General features: G+C 36.9%; 1 protein-coding gene across 4 annotated transcripts in view; it reads left to right on the top strand.

Moving 5' to 3' along the window:
- The window catches only part of ttll7 (tubulin tyrosine ligase-like family, member 7), a 141,589-nt gene that overhangs the window by 52,498 nt on the left and 68,086 nt on the right, over positions 1–21,005 (top strand). For all 4 annotated transcript variants that reach the window (XM_067431714.1, XM_067431711.1, XM_067431712.1 and 1 more), the window contains 3 exons: positions 2,113–2,329; positions 3,741–3,905; positions 8,149–8,307. In XM_067431714.1, coding sequence (XP_067287815.1) covers positions 2,113–2,329; positions 3,741–3,905; positions 8,149–8,307 — 541 coding nt within the window. The remainder of the gene's footprint in view (positions 1–2,112; positions 2,330–3,740; positions 3,906–8,148; positions 8,308–21,005) is intronic.

Here is a 21,005-nt window from a genome sequence, read left to right as displayed (position 1 = left end):
TAATTGAATAAGCGGAGGATAATGGCTGGTTCATGTCCAGTTTGAACGTTCTGTGCACCTGCCATTAGGGGTGAAATTTGACAATCATCTTAGATCTTTAAAACACATATGGAAGTTAAGAGTAATCCTTAATACCTGGGTTAGATTAGGATTGTGAATGGCTGATAGGAGTGTCGTTCCATGTTCTACTTATACTGGCCAGAGGAAAATTGGCCCCCCGACTGAGCTGTGTTTCTCCCAAGGTTTTTTTCCTCCATTTCTGTTTGGGTTCCTTGCACTGTTGCCTTTTGGCTTGCTTAGTTGGGGACACTTAATATTCAGCAATATAATTGATTTGACTTGTATTGAGAATATTGGAATGAGAACTGAACTGAACTGGAAGATGGCACCATATCTTTTTGGAGCTTTTTTACAGCATCATTTGTATCATTGATCAATATTTTCCTGTTTATCCCTGTAAAGCTGCTTTGAAAGAATCTCTATTGCATAAAGTGCTATCCCCAATCCTTTATCCTAATGCTGAAACCTCATACCTATGCTGAAAGTCTACAGAAGCAGATGGGGCACTAGATTTATTTATGACTGTCTTTTATTCGTTTGTAAATTAATATTTCTATGGTCATACGCTACAGCAAGCCGGTACTTATTAAAATGAGAAGTCATCAAAGGTTGAGTTATTGTGCTGCATTTAACAAGTGAAAGGAGATCGTCTGCTAGGCTGGAGATTAAATTTGAAAAAGCGTAGCGTGACGCAGGAAATTAAGTTATATCTTCCTACGTAATTTATTTTTCAGGCCGAAAACTAAATGAATATTGTTTGTGTCTAAGCAGAGGCTTGTTAAAAACTGTGGCGGGCTAAAAGACGAGATCCCCACTGGTGCCAAATTAAACAGTCAGCCAAAGTGGGTTTTGATTACCTGCCATCAGCCCTCATCAATCATGTCATGCAATTCAAACAACCCCATTATCCTCTACAACATAACACAACACTAGCTACTGGACGCTAAACACACACCTGAGCCAGCGGACGCCAAGTGCAGGACTAGAGACTGTGTGCCAATATGGGGGAGATAAGGAAGATTGGCCAGTGTGCTGCTTTTGGCTGAGCATCAAATTCAAGTACTCAGAACTCCCTTCACAAAGCAGAAACAATTAATATTTAATTTTTAATTAGAAATAATTTTTTTTATTTATTAAACAAAACACCTTTTAACGATAAACAGCAATAAATGTGGCATGTCTTATTGAAAGCAGAATGCATTTGAAGTGTAATAAATCCTCAAATCCCTCAAGAGCCATTTATTATGCTACAGACTCAATCACAGTAAATCATTTTTAATTGTTTTAATTGAGAAAATGGAGCGTCTCAGTGCTATGCGGGTCTTTTTGTGGCCCGTGTTCCTGTTTGGTCATTTTCTGCAATTTTCTGCTTGTACTAAACAAACAACCGTAAATGAGTCAAATGTATCATGAGTCACAAGAGAATCTTTCGTAACAACATAATTCCTGAGAACGTTCAGCTGTGTTTTAATAGTGCTGAACCCCTACATCGGATTGCGCCAAGAACAAGCAGACAAATTCTCCTGCAATATTTATCAGCTGACATAGCTAACGAATGAACTGTGATGATCAAGCCCTCCTTCTGCAGCTTGCGGTCCTTGGAAAGTTGACGTCTCAGGTAATTGTAGAGACCATGCAAACCGGACGAAGAGAAACATGTAACCAATTAAGTCAATGCAGACCAATGGCTGTATATTTTACCGTCAAAATTGTTTTTCTAAGGCCCCTTTGTTTGTTAAACATCCAAATTTCACTTTTTTTCATGTGTTTGGTACTGCTGAAACACACTGTTGTATGTATTTTATAACAGCCAAAAGCTAAAGATCTGTTCAACCTCAAAATCAAAGGAAATAAATGATGGCAGGGCTTAAAACAGACCTAGGCGTCTGGTCTTATTAACCTGGGCCTAGTCAGGGTTCTGGGACAAGCGATAAAGACAACGCCTTAATAATCTTGCTCTCTGACACACTTCAGAGATTTGGATTCTTAACCAGCAAAAAAAAGCACATTTTTGGGATGTGTGCTGATAGAATTGTATCCATTTTCTTGCAGGATATCTCTGATTCGAAACTGCGAAAAGCTCCCGGTCCAGGACCACTTCATTGTGCAGGAATACTTAGACAAGCCCTTCCTCATGGAGGGGTACAAGTTTGATCTGAGATTTTACATTCTTGTTACTTCCTGTGATCCTCTGCGTGTCTTCCTCTACAACGACGGCCTGGTTCGAATGGGTACAGAGAAGTACCACACGCCAAACGAGTCGAACCTGGTAAGTTGGCTTATGACATTAAGGTGGTGTCAACATTTTAATCCAATGTAGAAAATTAACTAGTAAAACCTAGTGGAAAGCTTTCCCAGAAGAGTTGAAGCTTTTATAGCTGCAAAGGGCCAACTCCATATGAAACCCTGCGGAATGGGATGTCATTAAATGTGCATGTAATGGGATATTCATGTGCATGTAAAGGCAGTTGTTCCAAAACTTTTGGCAATATAGTGTATATTCATAAAATTAGGGTGGGCGATATACCGGTAGACATGATTAACTGGTAGATTTTGGACTAGTGTCAACGCATTTCTGTGCTACACACACGCAGTCACAAAAGCATATCGTTTGTATACGTTTTTAAGCTGTATGGTTTAAAAACAGATTATTTTAAACCATTGAAGCTCAATAAGCAGCGAATGACAAATAATTTCTTTATATGCGCACACTCTTTGAGAGTCTGTTTCTTAGCTCTGTCTGAGAGACGCGCAATGTGAAGCCGCTGCTCATTGAGCGCATGCTTTTTGCCACCTAATTGGGCTTGAGCGGTTAAATAAGACCTATGTGTCTAAGTGACCATGTATTTGCAAATAAACACAGTCATTTATGTCTTAAATGAACTAACTGTTGAGAAAAAACACAAGTATAATGGATCCGTGCAGTCGGTCTTAAAATGACAGCATCCAAATTTGCCTGCTGTTTTATTAATGCTAATCAAACAACAACAAAAAAAGATAAAATGTGTCACTGCTCTTGACAGAACTAACATTTTTGTTAGTTTCGTCAATAAAAATAAATGTATATTTAATTTACACAGTAAAGAAAATACAGTGTTTTTTTTATACATTTGATTGCTTTATACAATTTATATAGTATTTTGAATTTCTAGTGCTTGTAAAGTAATTGTAATGTAAAGCTTCTAATGTAAGTTTCAGGTAGGTCTATATAATTTGTGTCTGTTGTAGTGTGGTTTGTTTTCTTTGCTTTTTCTTTATCACTGTTTACTTGTCTTCTGTAAGCTTGAGGGTTTTTTTTTGTGGCTAGTATTAGTTATTTAAATTAATGAATAAAAAATATTATGACATTTTAAAGGTATCAACTTTATTTAAACTATATTGTGATATATTTCATTATCTTGAAATAAAACTATTCATATTGTGATATAAGATTTGAGTCATATCGCCCACCCCATAAACATATTGTATTTTAAGTCTTCTTAACAAGTCAACATTCGTATCATTGTATTCATAACATTGAATCGCTGTAAGTAAATTAATGTGACAAATGATATAATGTTGGATTTATTTACATATATGTATTTCTTTCAGCTGACAAAACCCTGACATTATGCTTTGTTCACAAATTTCCAAAAATAGCATTTATGCTCTGATGGACTTTCATTTTTTATTCTCCTCAGAACCAGCTGTATATGCACTTGACCAACTACTCTGTAAACAAACACAATGAGAACTTCGAGCGAGATGAAACAGTGGACAAAGGCAGCAAGCGGTCTATTGGGTGGTTCACAGAGTTCCTTCGAACCAATGATTACGATGTGGCCAAATTCTGGGGCGATGTATCAGTGAGTTGTTTTTATTTCTATTGCTTCTCTTAGTTATATTTTAATTTAGCATGCATGCATGATAAGATGGGGAAAAAAAATGTAATGTTAAAAATACGTAACCTATTTTGTTTTGTTCTACAACTAACACTGCACACACTCAAACCCCAAGCTGTCTTATCTAGTTACTTATTCAAAAATTAAAATGTATCAGATTATCAAAATTAGTGTTTTTACTACAGGTGTGTGCAATTTACGTTGTAGAATAAAATGTCAAAGTATTGTCAAGTTATGTTTACCACAAGCTACATTTTACATATAAATCGAAAAGTCTTTTGGGTTCTGAAATCATACCTGCACCTTTCTACATGACACAATGAAGGATCATTTAATTTACAGTGCATTTGGAAAGTATTCTCACCGCTTTACTTTTTGCACATTTTGTTAAAGCCTTATTCCAAAATGGAATTCAGTCCTACAAACAATACCCCATAATGACAATGTGAAAGTCTTTGCAAGTAAATAAATAAATAAAAATCACATGTACATAAATATCACAGCCTTTGCTCAATACTTTGTTAAAGCACCTTCGCCACCAGTTACAGCCTCAAGTCTTTTTGTGTATAATGCTACAAGCTTGGCACACCTATTTTTGGGCAGTTTCCCCATTCTTCTTTGCAGGACCTTTCAAGCTCCATCAGGTTGGATGGGAATATCTTCTCTCTCTCAGAGATGTTCAATCGGGTTCAAGTCTGAGCTCTGGCTGAGACATTCAAGGACATTCTCAGAGTTGTCCTGTAGCCACGTCTTATCTTATCTTGGCTGTATGCTTAGGGTTTTTGTCCTGTTGGAAGATTAACCTTTAACCCAGTCTGAGGTCCAGAGTGCTCTGGAGCAGGTTTTCTTCAAGGCTGTCTCTATACATTGCTGCTTTAATTTTGCCCTCAATCCAGACCAATCTCCCAGTTCCTGTCACTGAAAAACATCCCCAAATTATGATGCTGCCATCACCATGATTCACTGTAGGGATGCTATTGGCCAGGTGATGAGGAGTAACTGGTTTCCTCCAGACATGATGCTTTCTATTTAGGCCAAAGTGTTCAATCTTTGTTTCATCAGAGCAGAGTATTTTGTTTCTCGTGCTGTGAGAGTCCTTCAGGTGCCTTTTGGCAAACTCCAGGCAGCCTTTCACTTAGGAGTAGTTTCTGTCTGGCCACTCTATCATACAGGCCTGATTGGTGGAGTGCTGCAGAGATGGTTGTTCTTCTGGAAGGTTCTCCTCGCTCCACAGGGAAACACTGAGTTTTTGTCAGAGGACCATCAGGTTCTTGGTCACCTTCCTGACTAAGGACCTTATATAGACAGGTGTGTGCCTTTCCAAATCATGTCTACTCAACTGAATTTATTCTAGGTGGACTCCAATCAAGTTGTAGAATAATCTTAAGGATGATCAGTGGAAACATGATGCACCTGAGCTCAATTTTAAGTGTCATGGCAAAGGCTGCGAATACTTATGTATTTCGTATTTTATACTGTTGATGATATTTATTGACAAGACGGTAGACAAGGCACAATAATGCAGTTGCAGAGTACAACCCAGTCTAAATAGTATGGGCAGTGCACACAATGGGGAAACAGGCTGGCTGGGGGTGAGACTGAACCAAACACAATTGCCAGTGATGGCTTGACGTAGCACCATGACTAGCTGCCAGGCCAGAAGAGTAAACGACCAGGGAGGAAGCAGGGCAGGAACCAACATGAGACACAAACCCATAACAAGAAAACGAGACAAATAAATAAAAATAGGCAAAACCTGCCAAAAACAACAACAACAACAACAAAAAACATAAAAATATAGTTGGAGCAGCCTAACTTTATTAGGTGGCTTACTACTCTTTACTTACTTCAGAAAAAAAAATTACAATGTAATTATTGTGTTCATATTGTATTGCAAAAACACTTTGCTGATATTGAGATACGTGATATGGGTAAGTTTAAGGGTAGGGTTACGTATAAACCCTTAGGTATACCTATGGGGTGGCAGTCGCTCAGTGGTTCATGTTGATGGCTAAAAACCTGAAGGTTGGTGGTTCGATCCCCGATTCCACCTGACCAAGTGTCGAGGTGTCCATGAGCAAGACACTTAACCCCAGCTACTCCCGACGAGTTGGATGGCGCCTTGCATGGTTGACACCGCCGACGGTGTATGAATGGGTGAATGTGAGGCAATATGTAAAGCGCTTTGGATGGCCATAGGTCTGTTAAAAAGCGCTATATAAATGCAGTCCATTTACCATTTTTTACCATTTATAAAGGTTTAGGTATAAACCCTAAAGAACTAGTGTTAGTTCAACAGTGTAATTATAAATGTACCTACAGAAATTAATTACTGATGTAATTACATGCAGGTAATTTAAAAAAAAATGTACATGTAAAAACATGTATATACACAATACGTGCATTGTATCAAATGAGTAATTTAAATGTTAGTAGTACATAGTTAAAGCCACCTAATATAAAGTGGGACCCTGGAGCTTGCAAAAGAAAATAATAAATAACTGAAACTAAAAAACAAAATAAAAATAAAACAAGACTGGAATCCTTCAGGGATCTAGATAAAAAATAAATCAAATAAAAGACTAAGCCAGATCACCTTCTGCATTAAATTTTAAGAAAAAAAAAAAGAAAAAAAACTGTAACTTGCGTGATGATTACGTAAGACGAAGTCTTTTGAACTGTGAGAGACGTTACACTTTCTTTGTAAGTTGAATATGGAAGGCTAATAGCCATAGTTAGATATATTACTTTATAAAGTTTTAAATATGGATATGTTTCTTACACAAATCCATGTCTTACACAAACCAATGTCATATACTCCTAGGCTTGAGGGTGAGTAAACTATGGGATAATTTTCGTTTTTTGGTGAACTATCACTTTAAAAAAAATAGCAATTAGGTTTTTTTCACAAAGGTCATGTTCCAGCATCTATATCAGCTATTTTTTATTGTTTATGTAATATTGTACCAGATGGGCCGCTGCAGTGTATTTGACTCACTTTTTAGCTTCTTGCGCCACAAACACTTTGTAAAGTTAAAAGAAGTTCTACTAATTATGCATGTGATGCCATCGCTTCACACACGTCAGAAGACATCGCTCACCCAGATTTTTCTCCATATTTCCATTAACTTTACAGATTAATGGCTCTAATTTCATATCGCAATGCAAATCACAACCCTGTTAATAAGCTTATCAAGATTTGCAGTATTTTTTCAGAATTCGCTAGATCATGCAGCTCTACTTTAATCAGCCTCCTGGCTCAGGTTTCTCAATTGTATCAAATGTTCCTTTCAAAAACGAATCTGTTTCCTGTCAGCGTGTTACTGGTGTGACAGCTCTGCCCTTATCTTTCCCCTGCTCTGTTGTTTGCACTGCCTCTTTCTCCTTGCTGCCCACTTCGCTCTTGTGATCTAATTGTAATTCTTCCATCTTTTAAATTGAGAGCCCATCCACTCACTGCACGTCAGCATCTGTTGACTCCTTTGCAGAGCATTTAGAAATGTCACAATTTACCCAGCATGCATTTTCTCTGTAATCCAGTGTCTCTTTATTGCTTCACAAGTTGTTCTTTTTTTATTGAAGTAATTTCTCAGATGTGGAAGCCGGTCAGAAGGCACTACTGATAACTAATGTTAAATTCTCATTCATGTGTCAGAAGAGATATGCATGAACATTTTGAGTCTAGCTGAGGACACACACACACACAATTCTTTCTGTTTTCCGCGGAGGATGCATGCTGGGATCTAACCTGCTTCTCCGGAAATGCACGTTTGGGGTCCGCGGGATGCTCAGCAAACGTCCCGCCGGTTATCTGCCCCTCATACTTCAACACAGCCTCTGTTTAATCATGCAGGGAGACCGCCGGCCTGCCAGACCTCTGATAAGCGAGTACAGCACCTGATACAGTCCGTCTGTTCCTGTCTTCCTACGATCTGCCCCTGTCTTCCCATAGCGTGCTGTCACTCTTTGACCTATCATGTCTCTTCAGGGAGCTGGGATGTTAATGAGTCCCTCATACAGGCTGTTTGCACATGCAATGAGATTTCACGAGCATGTCCTCACCGAAAGTTAACACAATGTCATGCATATCTTGCGATTAGTGCAATTCAATTTACAAACGTCCACCCTTGAATGTACCGTTTGGGCTATTTTAAATTTGTTGTGTTGTCTTTTATAATAAAAGCGTGCTTTGTCTATGTATTTGCAGGAGCTGGTGGTGAAGACCCTGATAGTGGCCGAGCCACATGTCCTCCACGCCTACCGTATGTGCCGCCCAGGTCAGCCACCAGGGAGCGCCAGCGTCTGCTTCGAGGTGCTGGGTTTTGACATAATCCTCGACCGCAAGCTCAAGCCTTGGCTGCTAGAGGTCTGTTTTCACCTTCTCTTCTCAATCAGTCTACTTTTCGATCCCACTTTTACTGATATACAGTATACTGTCCACATTTGAGTGCCCTCACCTTTTAGAAGCATGATGGGAGATAGATTTTATGGTAATCGGACCTAGGACGTTGGTCTTTTTTTTTAACCTGTTGACCATCTAAACACTTGTTGTTATGTGTTTTATTTTATTCAAATTAAATTAATTGTTTTATTTACATCCATAATGTTATCCAACTGTGCTGAAAAACAACTGTCCACACGTTTTTGTTTTATAAATTAATTAATAAATGAATGAGGCATTTATATAAACCAAAAGAGGGTCTGGTGCCAGTTGATAGTAAATATGGCCCAAAATATATTAGCAATATACAAAAAAAAAACACAAAAAAAACCTTGTTTAGAACTGTAATACAATTGGTAAATTGAACAGGCCTTTACTGCTAGAGCAAGGCCACGTTACTACTAAGAGTTTTGTACTTTTAACATAAACTGATGATCCACCATAATAACAGTTGGTAAAGACAAAAGCCACATCACAAATCAAAGTTCATCACAAGTAGCTTTTCCACAAGCCAAAGTAAATATTGATTTATAGAAGAAAAGTACCATGCACACAAATACAGAATTCCATTATAGGAACATACTAAATGGCACTAAAATAATGCACTGCACATTAAATAAATACATTTCATTAAATAAATACATATTAAATACAGTAAGGCCCTCATGTAGAAAGATGAAACATAAGCCGCTTTCCCACTGTCGGGCCGAATGGTTCTTAGAATGGTAAGGAAAGGTTCCAGTTGTATTTCCACTTGAGCCTAGTACAGCACGGTACGATTACAAACCATTCTCCACACGGTTGTTGGTAGAATGCGTGTAGTGACATCACAACTCAGGATTGGTCACTCGTCTGTTGCCTGTCTGTTATCAGCCCCACAGTGGAAAATGAAACCATATCCGTAACGACTGGCCTGAAACGGCACGGAATGCAACGGTTAAGCAAATACAACGATTTGGCCCAGTGGTGGAGAAGCAGTTATAATTGATCACACATGAAGTGTCACATAGGAAATTCCGGGAAAGTTTATGGCTTTTCACAGTAAAATATAAGATGGTGCGTTTAACAGTATTTTACTGTAAAATTAATCAAAATGTAAAGTTTTTCTCTGTATTTATAGGTCAGTAACTTACTGTTTACCAATTAACAGGTTTTTACTGTATTGTCTTTAAATTTAATTTACAATTAAAATTACAAACATTTTTTACAGTGACAGTTTTATGTTAGCATGTTGCTAAGCTCACAAAAGTACACTTATCACATGCAAATATTGGGTAAAAGAATGAGTTTTTAATCAAACTTTTTTATATATGCAATATATCAACTTGGATTGATAATTATTTCACTGAGGTCATTGCAATGCATTCAGGGTTTGCCTAATTCATGAAGGATACATGCAAAGCTCTTAGAAGTATAATATTTTTGCTTATCTTTTGGAAGTGGTTCCACATTGGTTGCATGGCTATGATGCCTAAAAATGCAGTCTAGGTTGGCAGCTCAGTAGGTTTTTAACAAAGATATAGAGTGGAATGATTGCCCAATTTAATTTTGTGGAATTGGAAATAGGATGCATTCACCTCGGTTTTGCTGTAGATGTTGGGTTTTGCGTCCTTTTCACCATTTAAGTCAAAACTTTCCATGTAATTCAGCTAAACAAGGGACTCCCACTGAAATCTATCTAAAGAGGCAATTGTTTGTGTGTTTGAAAACAGTTTATTCCTTAGAATCTAGGGTTTGGAATTTTGTGTTCTGTTTCTCATTTTCATTTCCTTTTGCTGTGGTGTTCTGTAATGTTGGATGACAGTAATCTAAACAACATTTCCCAGCCGTTCCCAGCATGAACATCTTTTAACTCGACAAATATAAAATGATTGTGCTGACTATGCCACCATGTGTTTGTCAAGGTTATTATTTAACCATAAAGCAACTATATATATATATATATATATATATATATATATATAATATATATGAATCGTTGTCATTGATCAAGGTTAAATCACTGTGGATTTTTGTTTTGATATCACAGCGCTTGTTTCAGCGATCTTGTTAAAGTTTCAAAGTTGAATTACATGTATTTTGTTAAGCTTTTTAAAAACATTTTGTAGCTGGTAGTCTGAGTTTGGTTCTGTTTAGGGTGGGTTTTGTGTTTTATTTCAGTTATGTGTCATTGTTTTCAGTCATTTTCCTGCGTTTCAGTCATTTTCCTGCATCAAGCCCTGTTTACACCTGGTATAAGATGCGCTGTGGTTGATCGTATCACAAGTAGATGAGGGAGACACACATACCCATTTTCATCTGGTGTTTTAATCCATCTCTTTTGTCCGCTTTCATCGAGGGGATGGTCTATGGGCGGGTACATGTTTTCTTTTTCAGATCTTTTAATATAATGGACTGCATTTATATAGCGCTTTTATCCAAAGCGCTTTACATTTTGCCTCACATTCACCCATTCATACACCGACGGCGATGTCAGCCATGCAAGGCGCCATCCAGCTCTTCGGGAGCAGCTAGGGTTAGGTGTCTTGCTCATGGACACTTCGACACTTGGTCAGGTGGAACCGGGGATTGAACCACCAACCTTTCAGTTTTTAGACAACCTACATGAACCACTGAGCCACTGTCGCCCATAATGGACGAAACAAGCTCACGCAATTTACATATGAACATGACTAGTGAAAACAGAAAAAACCTACAGAGAGCAGCAGCTTTCAATTCTGCTCTGACAGCCGTAAAGCTACACCGAACGCTGTGAGTGTGTGTTAGAAATCAAGAACGTTGAGAGAACATTGTGCTTAGTACATTTTTCATCTTCAAACTGAACTTTGGTCTCCAGTCGAGAAAGTTTAAATCCTGTCTGGCTAGCATGCTTCCCATAATGTTTACGCAATTAGGTCAGTTGGCAGAGAGGAGGCGATGTTTTGTGGCTGTTCGAACACATTGGCGTGTACACTATGAAAGCAATCGGGTTGAATGACCCTGTTTACACCTGAATTTAGCATCACATCTTAAAGGTGCAGTATATAGGATATATAGTGATCAAAATAGGTACTTATAGGTACCTTGTAGGGTAAAAGTAGGTAATTGTTGTTTCCCCCGTCCCCTCCTCCTTACCGGACTCGACGTTCACACGGGTTGCCAGCTTGAGCACACGAAACAGGAGTGAGCACAATTGACGATGAAAGATGCCAGTGCAAGTTGATGAGTTGATTTGCATTAACACGCTCACGTTCATAGAGATTTTAAGATGGATACAGAGGCTTTTTAGGTCAGCTGGAATCTGCAATCTCTGACCCAGTTTGTTTCCTGGCTTCCATGACAGCAATACGCTGTGTTTTCTGCCAACTGGCAACCTGCGGTGTCAAAATACTATTGGGTAAACTGGCAATGTGCGGCTTCGCACGGACCAAAACAAAAACACATTCCGACACGAAACGCACGTTTCAAAGTAAGAATAACTGTCTGTAGCATTGTTTTTCAGAAAAACAAGTTTGTGCACTCAGCATGTTTCCTAAATATCTGCTAACATATTATGGTATTTTTTAACACTTTAGTAAAGTGAAAAACATACGTACAGCACTTTTAATATCATATGTAAACAGGGCCTCTGTTATCTTGGTTTCTCATTGTTTGATTAGTTTAGTCAGGTGTGTCTCGTTTTCGTTAATTCTTTTGCTAAGTGTATTTAAGACCTGTGTTTCTTTCAGTTCTTGGTCAGTCCTCGTGTTTTTACCGCCTGTTCTGTTTCTAGAGAAGGTTCTAGTGTTTTGTTTTGATCTGATATTACTATCCATCTTCTCACCTTATTGCAACATACACGCGACACATTTAGCATTATTGATTTGAAACATTTTCAACATTTTACTCACAACTGCTCACTCAAAAAAATGATACATTGGATTTATTTAATTTTTTTATGTCAACAGGTTCCACATAATTGGTTTATGTTGAATTTAATTAACATTGTTTATTCCAGTAAACTTAGTTTTTGTTTTCTTTTTTCGTAAGGTTAATTCAGTGCCATTTAGTTGAATCAAGTTAAACATTCTCAATTTTGTCCTAAATTCAATTATTCTAAAATGAATATCAAACAAAAACCTATATCGAGGTGAATGTGTCAATTTTGTAGGGCTGTCAGTCGGAGCTTTAATAAATAACAGTATTCTTTGTAATAAGTTGCCCTACAGTCCTCAGCAGTCCATTCTGGAAATCAACATAGAGACCGTTTACATAAAGCTTTTCAATTTTGTTTTGTGTTTAGCTTGCAATATTTTCCCATGACGTATTTGGCTGTTCACATTATACTGGCAATGGCTTTAAGACAGTGCATCAGGAAAAAACAGTTGTCTAGCTGTCTGAGTGGTCAATGCATGATTAAAACCATAACATTTGAAAAGCAGTATTTTTATATATAGATTGTTCTAACTATTATAATGGAAGCCTTTCAATTTTTTGATGTGAGATATGCCGTCTTTATCATCTAAAGTGGGGTTCCTGCACAACAGGAAGGATAAATGCTTAAATAGCTGCGTATTCAGGACTGACATTCAGCATAAACACAGGGCTGAGTTTGCTTACACCAGAGCAAGAGCAGACTCTCTCGCCTCTTTCCTCAGTTTGACAGACACTGCAGAAATGTAGGTCAGGACTGTGAGTTAAGATGGTTAGGATGCAGGAATGCTGGTGCTCTTACATGTGAGCTAATGTGCCGTTCACTAACCCAGAAAGTTCCATGTCAGGTTTTCTGGATTGCCCACACTTCTGTGTGGCAGTTAAAGCATGACCTAAATCTTTTAACCCAAACTTCTGGCTGCAGCTTCCATCTTACTAACCGATTCTAGAATGTAAAATGCCTTAGGATGATTATTTGTTTTGCCACTGGTTAAATCCGCTGAAGAATTTGATCTTTTATTAGAAAGATTTTATTTTTGGGCTTTTTGCCTTTTTTTTAACCTTTTTTTTTTTTGTTTCCGGATAGACACACTAGATAGGAAATTTTATTAAGGGATTGGAATCACACTGCTGGCTGGATTCAAACCCACGACTCCCATGTGAGCACCACTTTATGGTACACATGTGCATAGACCATGGCTCTGAAAGAAAAGTAAATTTTTATTAAGAAAGTTTGTTTTTCATGGATCAGATTTTCTCTTTTTTTTGTAAATTTTTTGGACTTTTGCCATTTTTAAAGTGAGAAATTAGAGAGGAAATATTAAGGTAATCAGTTTCACTGCATAAAATGCTTTTCTATTGTAGTATTTTTGTCTTGTTTCTAGCCTAAAAATCTATAAATTATTTTTCTGGGGTAAGAAAAATAATATTGTTTCTGTTTAAAATCTTATGTGGGACAGAAACAAGATTAATTGTCAGAAGAAGAATAAAATCACACAGGTTTGATACAACTTGAGTGTGAGTAAATGACAGATTTTTTTTTGTTTTTTGTTTTGTTTTTGTTTTTGGGTGAACTATACCTTTAACAATTGAGAGGGGGTGTGTTTTTTTTTGTGTGGAACTGGATCACGTTGTAGCTTTATTAGTACTTGTATGTCCCACATGAGCACCATAGTTCAATGCACATGTGCTATCTGCTAGGCCACGGGCCCAGAGAAAAGAGCATTTCATATTTTTTTTTGTTTAAGTCAAGTCATCCTGAAATTTTGTTACAGGTTTTCAAATGTCTGGTGTTGAGTGACGTGGTTTCCCGGCAGTTCTCCGGCGCTGATCGTGTCTCTTCGCAGTTTTTAGGAGAGAACACAAACTGTGGTGGTAGATGCAGTCGTTCAGCCCCAGTGATAATGATCCCTCAGTGCTACTAGCAGCCGCCACAAACTCCCATCAATTAACATCCCACAAGCTCCTCACTGAGGGGGAAAAAAAGCTGTTTCTTTTTCACGCTACATTTACTGAGCGAACATTTATTTCCGATTTCAAGTGATTAGTCAAGACACATATCCACACTGCAGCATCTGACGGCGTGAGGCAGGAGGTGTGATTTTCTGCTGTCTGTTCTCTTATGAAAGTTTCAAAGCTGACTGTCGTAATCTTTAGTGGATAAATATTGGCAATGTCCGCTGTGTTCTTTCAACTTCCTCCATCGTCCTCTATTTAATTTCGCTCACTCTTATCAGATATTCTTAAAATGTGTTTCTTTGAAGCAGAAATTGTTATGATTGATCTACAATTATAATTTATTCAGGTTTCAGTACATATGCAGGTCTTCTGATTCTTTTATCAAGACACTTTACTGTCTGCTGCAGTGGCAAGAGTAACCTCTTACTTTGACAGAGAAATGTCATATTCTCCTTTTCTTATTCGCTTATCAACTGCTTTGCATTTCAGTTTCTTTTCCCTCTTATTTGCAAATGAGGCTGAAATATCATCTGGGGTTTTGCAATACCTTCAAAATGACAACTCGCGCTCTCTCACACTCGCACTCGCACACATCTTACTGAGAACTCTAAAAATGTGCGTTTTTAAAGGACCTCAGCTCAAATAAACATTGTGATACATTTATTGACCATCAACGCTCAATTGCAACCACACAGCCACTCACACACACACACTCTTAAATGCACAACAGATAAATGGCTAAACACACAATTTCCGAAGAGTACACATTGGATAAATTAACCCATTTAAAAACATATACACACATTAAATGATTATTCTAACACACACTGTTATGACAAAACACCTCAAAATGATCACATATCGTTAAAACTCCAACACATGCACACACAAAAACACATTGCTTAAACACCAAAAGGTTTTTATGCAAATTTTTAAAACCACACATTAGACTACCAGATTTACTAAACATACAGGGCAATTCCATACAAGTGGACAGTTCTGCATGCGATCTACTGAACACAGACGCAGCTGGATCTTTTCCATAATGACCAATGCAATATAACAGTTAGTGTCTGGTTTAAGACGTGCTTTTTCAGGCGGCAAATAATGGCGCGAACGCCAGTAAATTGATGAGCACAAATCTTAGTAATTCAAAACATGATTCATTGAAATACTCTCCTCCCATAAATGTTGCGCCTGAAAGGGAAAGGCCACAAAAACAACTGACTTTTCATTGTGTCACTGCATTTCTTTAGTAAATCCTGACAGTAGTTTGTTTTAACGCCAAAAGAGGGTTTGTGCTGGCTCAAGCTGTTAGTAAATCTGGTCCATAAACACAAAAACAAGGGTCTTCAAACTGGAGACCCCCATAGGCCACCAAGGGAAGCTTAATTTTCCAAAAAAAGATTGTTGTAAGATTTTTAAAATATGTTTTTTCTTTCCAGGCTGTCAAAGTTGTTCACTATGTTCAAAATGTTCACTAAGATATTAAACAAATAGGCAGTCAAATATGTAAACAACATCAACAACAATAATACAAATAATTTTTTAGGTCATTTGCTGCTTTTTGAATTCTGCTTTCTAAAGACAGGTCATTAAACACATTAATAATAATTATTTTGTGCTATTGACAGACATTTAGAAATACACATTTGCATATTGTTATTTATTATTTTAAATTTACATATGTTATTTTTACATGTTCAGTGTTTTGAAAATTACATTAATTTAAACTGACTTTCTTTTTAGGTAGAAACAACAACAACACTTACTACACTACTTAATAATAGTAAACATTTCCAGATAATATTTTAAATGGTTTACAATACAGTTAAAATATAAAAAGGGAATTATTTATCTAGGCTTAATAAATCACTTAATAACAAATCACACTTTTTTCTCACACAGTATAAATGGGTCCTTATACAATATACAATACATATGCATAAAAATAAAGTTTTTTAAAAACATTTTCACAAATGAATCTCACTTCTGGGTAAAATTTTCACCTGGTTAAGTAGTTGCACATGCATACAGTCATTACACACAAACACCAGAATAATGTACACACTCAAACACACATCACACGCACTCCAACTTAAAACTAAACTAAAAATACACAAACGTGTCCGCACACACAAACAGCACACATCACTAAAACACACTCAAACAACTCTCAAATAAAGTGACTAAAATTAATCTAACATCTAACATTTCAAAAACATCAACACATATGCAACTTCAAAAACACACATTGACTGAATAAACACTTAACTCACACATTTGCACACGTACATCTAAAATGACTCACACTTGAACACAGAAACACACACACACACACACACACACACACACACACACACACACACACACACACACACACACACACACACACACACACACACACACACACACACACACACACACACACAGACACACACACACAAACACGCTGCAGCAGCACTTTAGCTCTGGCCAAACAGCTAATGTTCTGAGGCTTTTGTACTGATTTTATCTTCTCTGCGGGTTTTATTCTCCTTCCATTGACATTCAAAACATTTGAGCCATTGATACGAGCAGGAACACAAACATGGAAACCGGAGAAACCTCACTCTCTTTAGCTCGCCTCACATCATCCACTAGACGTGGTGAGGCACCATTGTCCACGTCTTCACCAGAGCGCATCATTAACATGTTAATCTGGGTGCTGCTCATTCGCAAGGCTGCTGGGAAGGTTCGTCCACTCCACAGGTCAGACAGAAGCATCTGAGGGACTTGAATAGCCATTAGTCAAATGCTGTGGTGCAACATTGATATCACTCCCCCCCTGGGCCATCTCTGAACCCCCCCCCCCCCCCCCTTTTCTTTCCAGAAACTGCTCACACTGGAGCCGTTAAGCTGGCATGACGAATAATGCAAAGGCACAGCGAGAGAGAGAGAGAGAGAGAGAGAGAGAGAGAGAGAGAGAGAGAGAGAGAGAGAGAGAGAGAGAGAGAGAGAGAGGGAGAGAGGGAGAGGAGTGTGTGTGTGTGGGGGGGGGGGGGGGGGGCTTCTCAATTCACCTCTTTCAATGAGTACGCTAGTGTCTGGATGGTTTAGAAAGCATTGGTGTTCCAAAACTTAGCTGCCTACCTAGAAAGTATTTTAGGGCGCTCCCGACAAGACAGCTGTTTTAAAAGGTAAGTGGCAGGTATGCTGCCTTCTACTTGGCTACAGTTTAATGCAGCATCGTGTGCATTTTTCAGAAGGTATTCCCACAATGCATTGCAGCAAGCACAATAAGCGATATGTACTATGTAGCAAATCTGCTTCATTATTATATCATATATTACATACAGTCAGACCAAAAAAATGTTAAGACACCAGGTATACATTTTTCATAGTGGGTGCAGGACACTATAGTTAATTTATGTAAGTGAGGATAGAAAAATAAAGTAAACTGTGACATATTATACCCGCAAATTCTTCATACATTGGACTAGCAGTAAAATTGATAAACAAATTGGGACCCAACATATTTAGACACTTTGATCTGACTATGGTTTGCTTAAGTGTTTTTTTCTTTAATTGCAAATGCATTTTTTTATACCACAGACTGAACAAAATGACCTAAATTGGTATTATCAAATTGTGTACTTACTTAAATGTAACAACTGAGATCTGATTGGTTTATCATAATCCATTACATACCTTTCTATCATAGTTATCTGACATTATCAAGATTCTTGCCATATTTTATTACTATGTTCTAAACTATAGCGGATAAACTGTGTTAATGTGAGAAAATATTGAAGGTGTCTGAAAGTTTTTTGGTTTGGATGTACATTGTGATATATTATATATTTCCTACTTTACCTGCACAGTCAGAAAAAAAAGGTACATTGCGGTCACTGTACTTTGTACTCTATAAGGTACAAAACCGAAAAGGTACTAATATGTACCTTTAAGGTACTAATACGTACCATTTTGGGGTGAGTAAGCTACAAAGATGTACCTTTTCACTTTTGTACCTTACGGTACTTTAGGGTACTGCCCCAGTGACAGCACTGTACCTTTTTTTCTGAGAGTGTGCATACATAAAGTATAGTCATATCTTGTGTGATTGTTTGCATCGTTGCAGAATGTAAACTGTATTTTGCACAGCTCTCTTTTTAGTTGGATATATTATAGTTTTTAAAACTTTGGGGCGGCAGTGGCTCTGTGGTTCACGTAGGTTGGCTACAAACAAGAATGTTGGTGGTTCAATCCCCGGTTCCACATGACCAAGTGTCGAGGTGTCCATGAGTAAGACACCTAACCCCAGCTGCTTCCGACGAGCTGGATGGCGTCTTGCATGGCTGACACCACCGTCGGTATATGAATGAGTGAATGAATGGGTGAATGTGAGGCAATATGTAAAGTGCTTGGTGGCCATGGGTCTGTTGTAAGCGCTATATAAATGCAGTCGATTTACCATTTGTTTAAAAAGTCATTTACAATTTTATTTCCATAATGTGGAAAATATTGTCAAATACAGTATATATATATTGTTGTAAAACATGTGAAAACATGTAAGGCATGACTATTGGTAATTTATTGGATGTAAAACGATTTCTTTATATGAAAGGTTGTAGGGGAGGCTATGGAAAATTAGAGATTTTGATGATGTCTGCCAAAAAAAAAAAGCTGGTTTAGCAGCTATTACATTTTGAAATATATATATATATCATAGTAACATAATAGTAAATAAAATAAAAGCACAAAGATTTACTTACAGTAGTTATCTAGATGGCATACCACAATTCCTGTTTTTTGGCTAAATAATCTTGACTAACTGTACCCCTCAAATACATCTTTTTTTTTTTTTTTTTTTGATGTCTCTAGATGTCAAGAAGCTTGTCTTTTCAGATGTGGTTCATTTCTGATGTAGCTCATTCTGACACCTTCCATGACTTTGACGATAATTTCCACATATCATGATTTTTATACTGTACAAACTGTATATTCTATCCCATAACCAAACCTACGTATCACAGATACTTTTAGAATTTTTTACATTTTTAGAAATCATAACAAAATAAAAATAAAATAAATCTTAATTTAGTATTTTATTCTTGCTTTACAGTTCAAATAAATAAACATTCTTAAATCAAGATATATTTACTTGAGAAAAGCAAAACTACTTAATATATGAAGACTTTTTTTTATGAAACATTTATCAAAATTAAGTGTTTTTGCTAAAGAAGAAAAAATCTGCCAATGGGTTCAGAATATAGAGCATAGATAACGCACTTTGTGGGGACATTTTGTCCCGATAATGTAGGGTTTACCAGGACGACACACATTCACACTCACACATATGCTATTATTTCAGCTCTATTTTCACTAACACAAATGCACCAGCAGTGATCTTAACCAATTTTCTGTTCCGTCTCTCGGATTCCATGTGAGTTCAATGCTAATGCAGAAACTGTACCTGCAATAAGGATAGAGTAGGAAAAAATAAAACAAACTGACTTTATTTTGTGTTTAGCTCTCGTGAAGGTTGTGTCCTTGACGCTGTTGGTTTTCTGACAATCATTAGAGAAGCAGCAAGCGTCCAGGGACAGGAAGTGCTTGTCAAGTGTTTGCCAAGCGCAGGTCAAGTAGAGCTTTAAGAGCTCATCCGCACACCCAAGATGGTTGAAAACATACATATCTTATTTAATGCTCCTATTCTTAATTTTCTTTTACTTTGTAAATTATGAGGTAAGTCATGAGCTAATAACCTAATAATAATAGACAATATATATTTTTTCATTCATTATTTACTGTGTGTATTTATTGTGTTGTTTCAAACCCATATGCTGGTATTTTTTCATGGAGCACAAAAGTAGTTTTTATTTTTTATTTAATTTTTTTATAGAACTGTTACACAGCTCGTCATAGAACTGTTAGGACAGTTTGTGGTAGTTTTGTGTGAGAACACAGGCTTTAAAATCTGGATGCTTTTTTTTTGGAGCTGGACACTCATGGATACAGTTATTTAAATTTTGTTTTTCATTTATATATATATATATATATATATATATATATATATATATATATATATATATATATATATATATATATATATATATAAAATAGAAATTACAACAACAATTTGTCATTTTTGTGTTAACCATCCCCTTAATTAGCTTTGCTGGTCAGGTCATTTTGAAGCTTGTGACAGTATATAGTAGATTTTTTTTTTAAAGAACATAAACAATTTAAGAATAACCTTAAAAATGCTTGGTTTATTTGATGGTTTAAAATATATATATTTAAATTCTACCAGATGATTACATTTTAAGCACTATGAATTTGGTTTTACGCATTAGGAATTCATGCATAAAACAGAATTTTACAACTGCCATCTTTTCTGAAGATTTCTCACAGGATGATGATAAATTATGCAACACATGCGTCATGATATGAGATGCCTGCTTTGCTATATATGCATCCACATACACTCATATCTAGCGGATACACTGTTGGGTTAATTTGATTTTCCTTGCATGTATTAGCCGTCACACTTCTCTATTTAATTTTTATGCCCTTAATTAAGTCATAAAAGCTTTGGTTCAGTGAGTGAAAACTCTAGGTGGCAGTGTTGATCTGTAGTACTGCTTCTTTTCTTTATCTATTCATCAGTCTGTATCAGAACAAAATGAAACTACTTAGATTTATTTTTAACGCAGTATCACAGAAAAAATAAAATAAAAAAATAAAGTAGTATCCTTTATAAAGGCGTGCGTCAAATCTGTCTTTCACCT

The sequence above is a fragment of the Pseudorasbora parva genome, chromosome 22 (assembly GCF_024679245.1).
Source record: "Pseudorasbora parva isolate DD20220531a chromosome 22, ASM2467924v1, whole genome shotgun sequence".
In the NCBI taxonomy this organism is placed as follows: domain Eukaryota; kingdom Metazoa; phylum Chordata; class Actinopteri; order Cypriniformes; family Gobionidae; genus Pseudorasbora; species Pseudorasbora parva.
The sequence above is the reverse complement of the archived record's forward strand: the minus strand, read 5'-3'. Positions and strand labels throughout refer to the sequence as shown.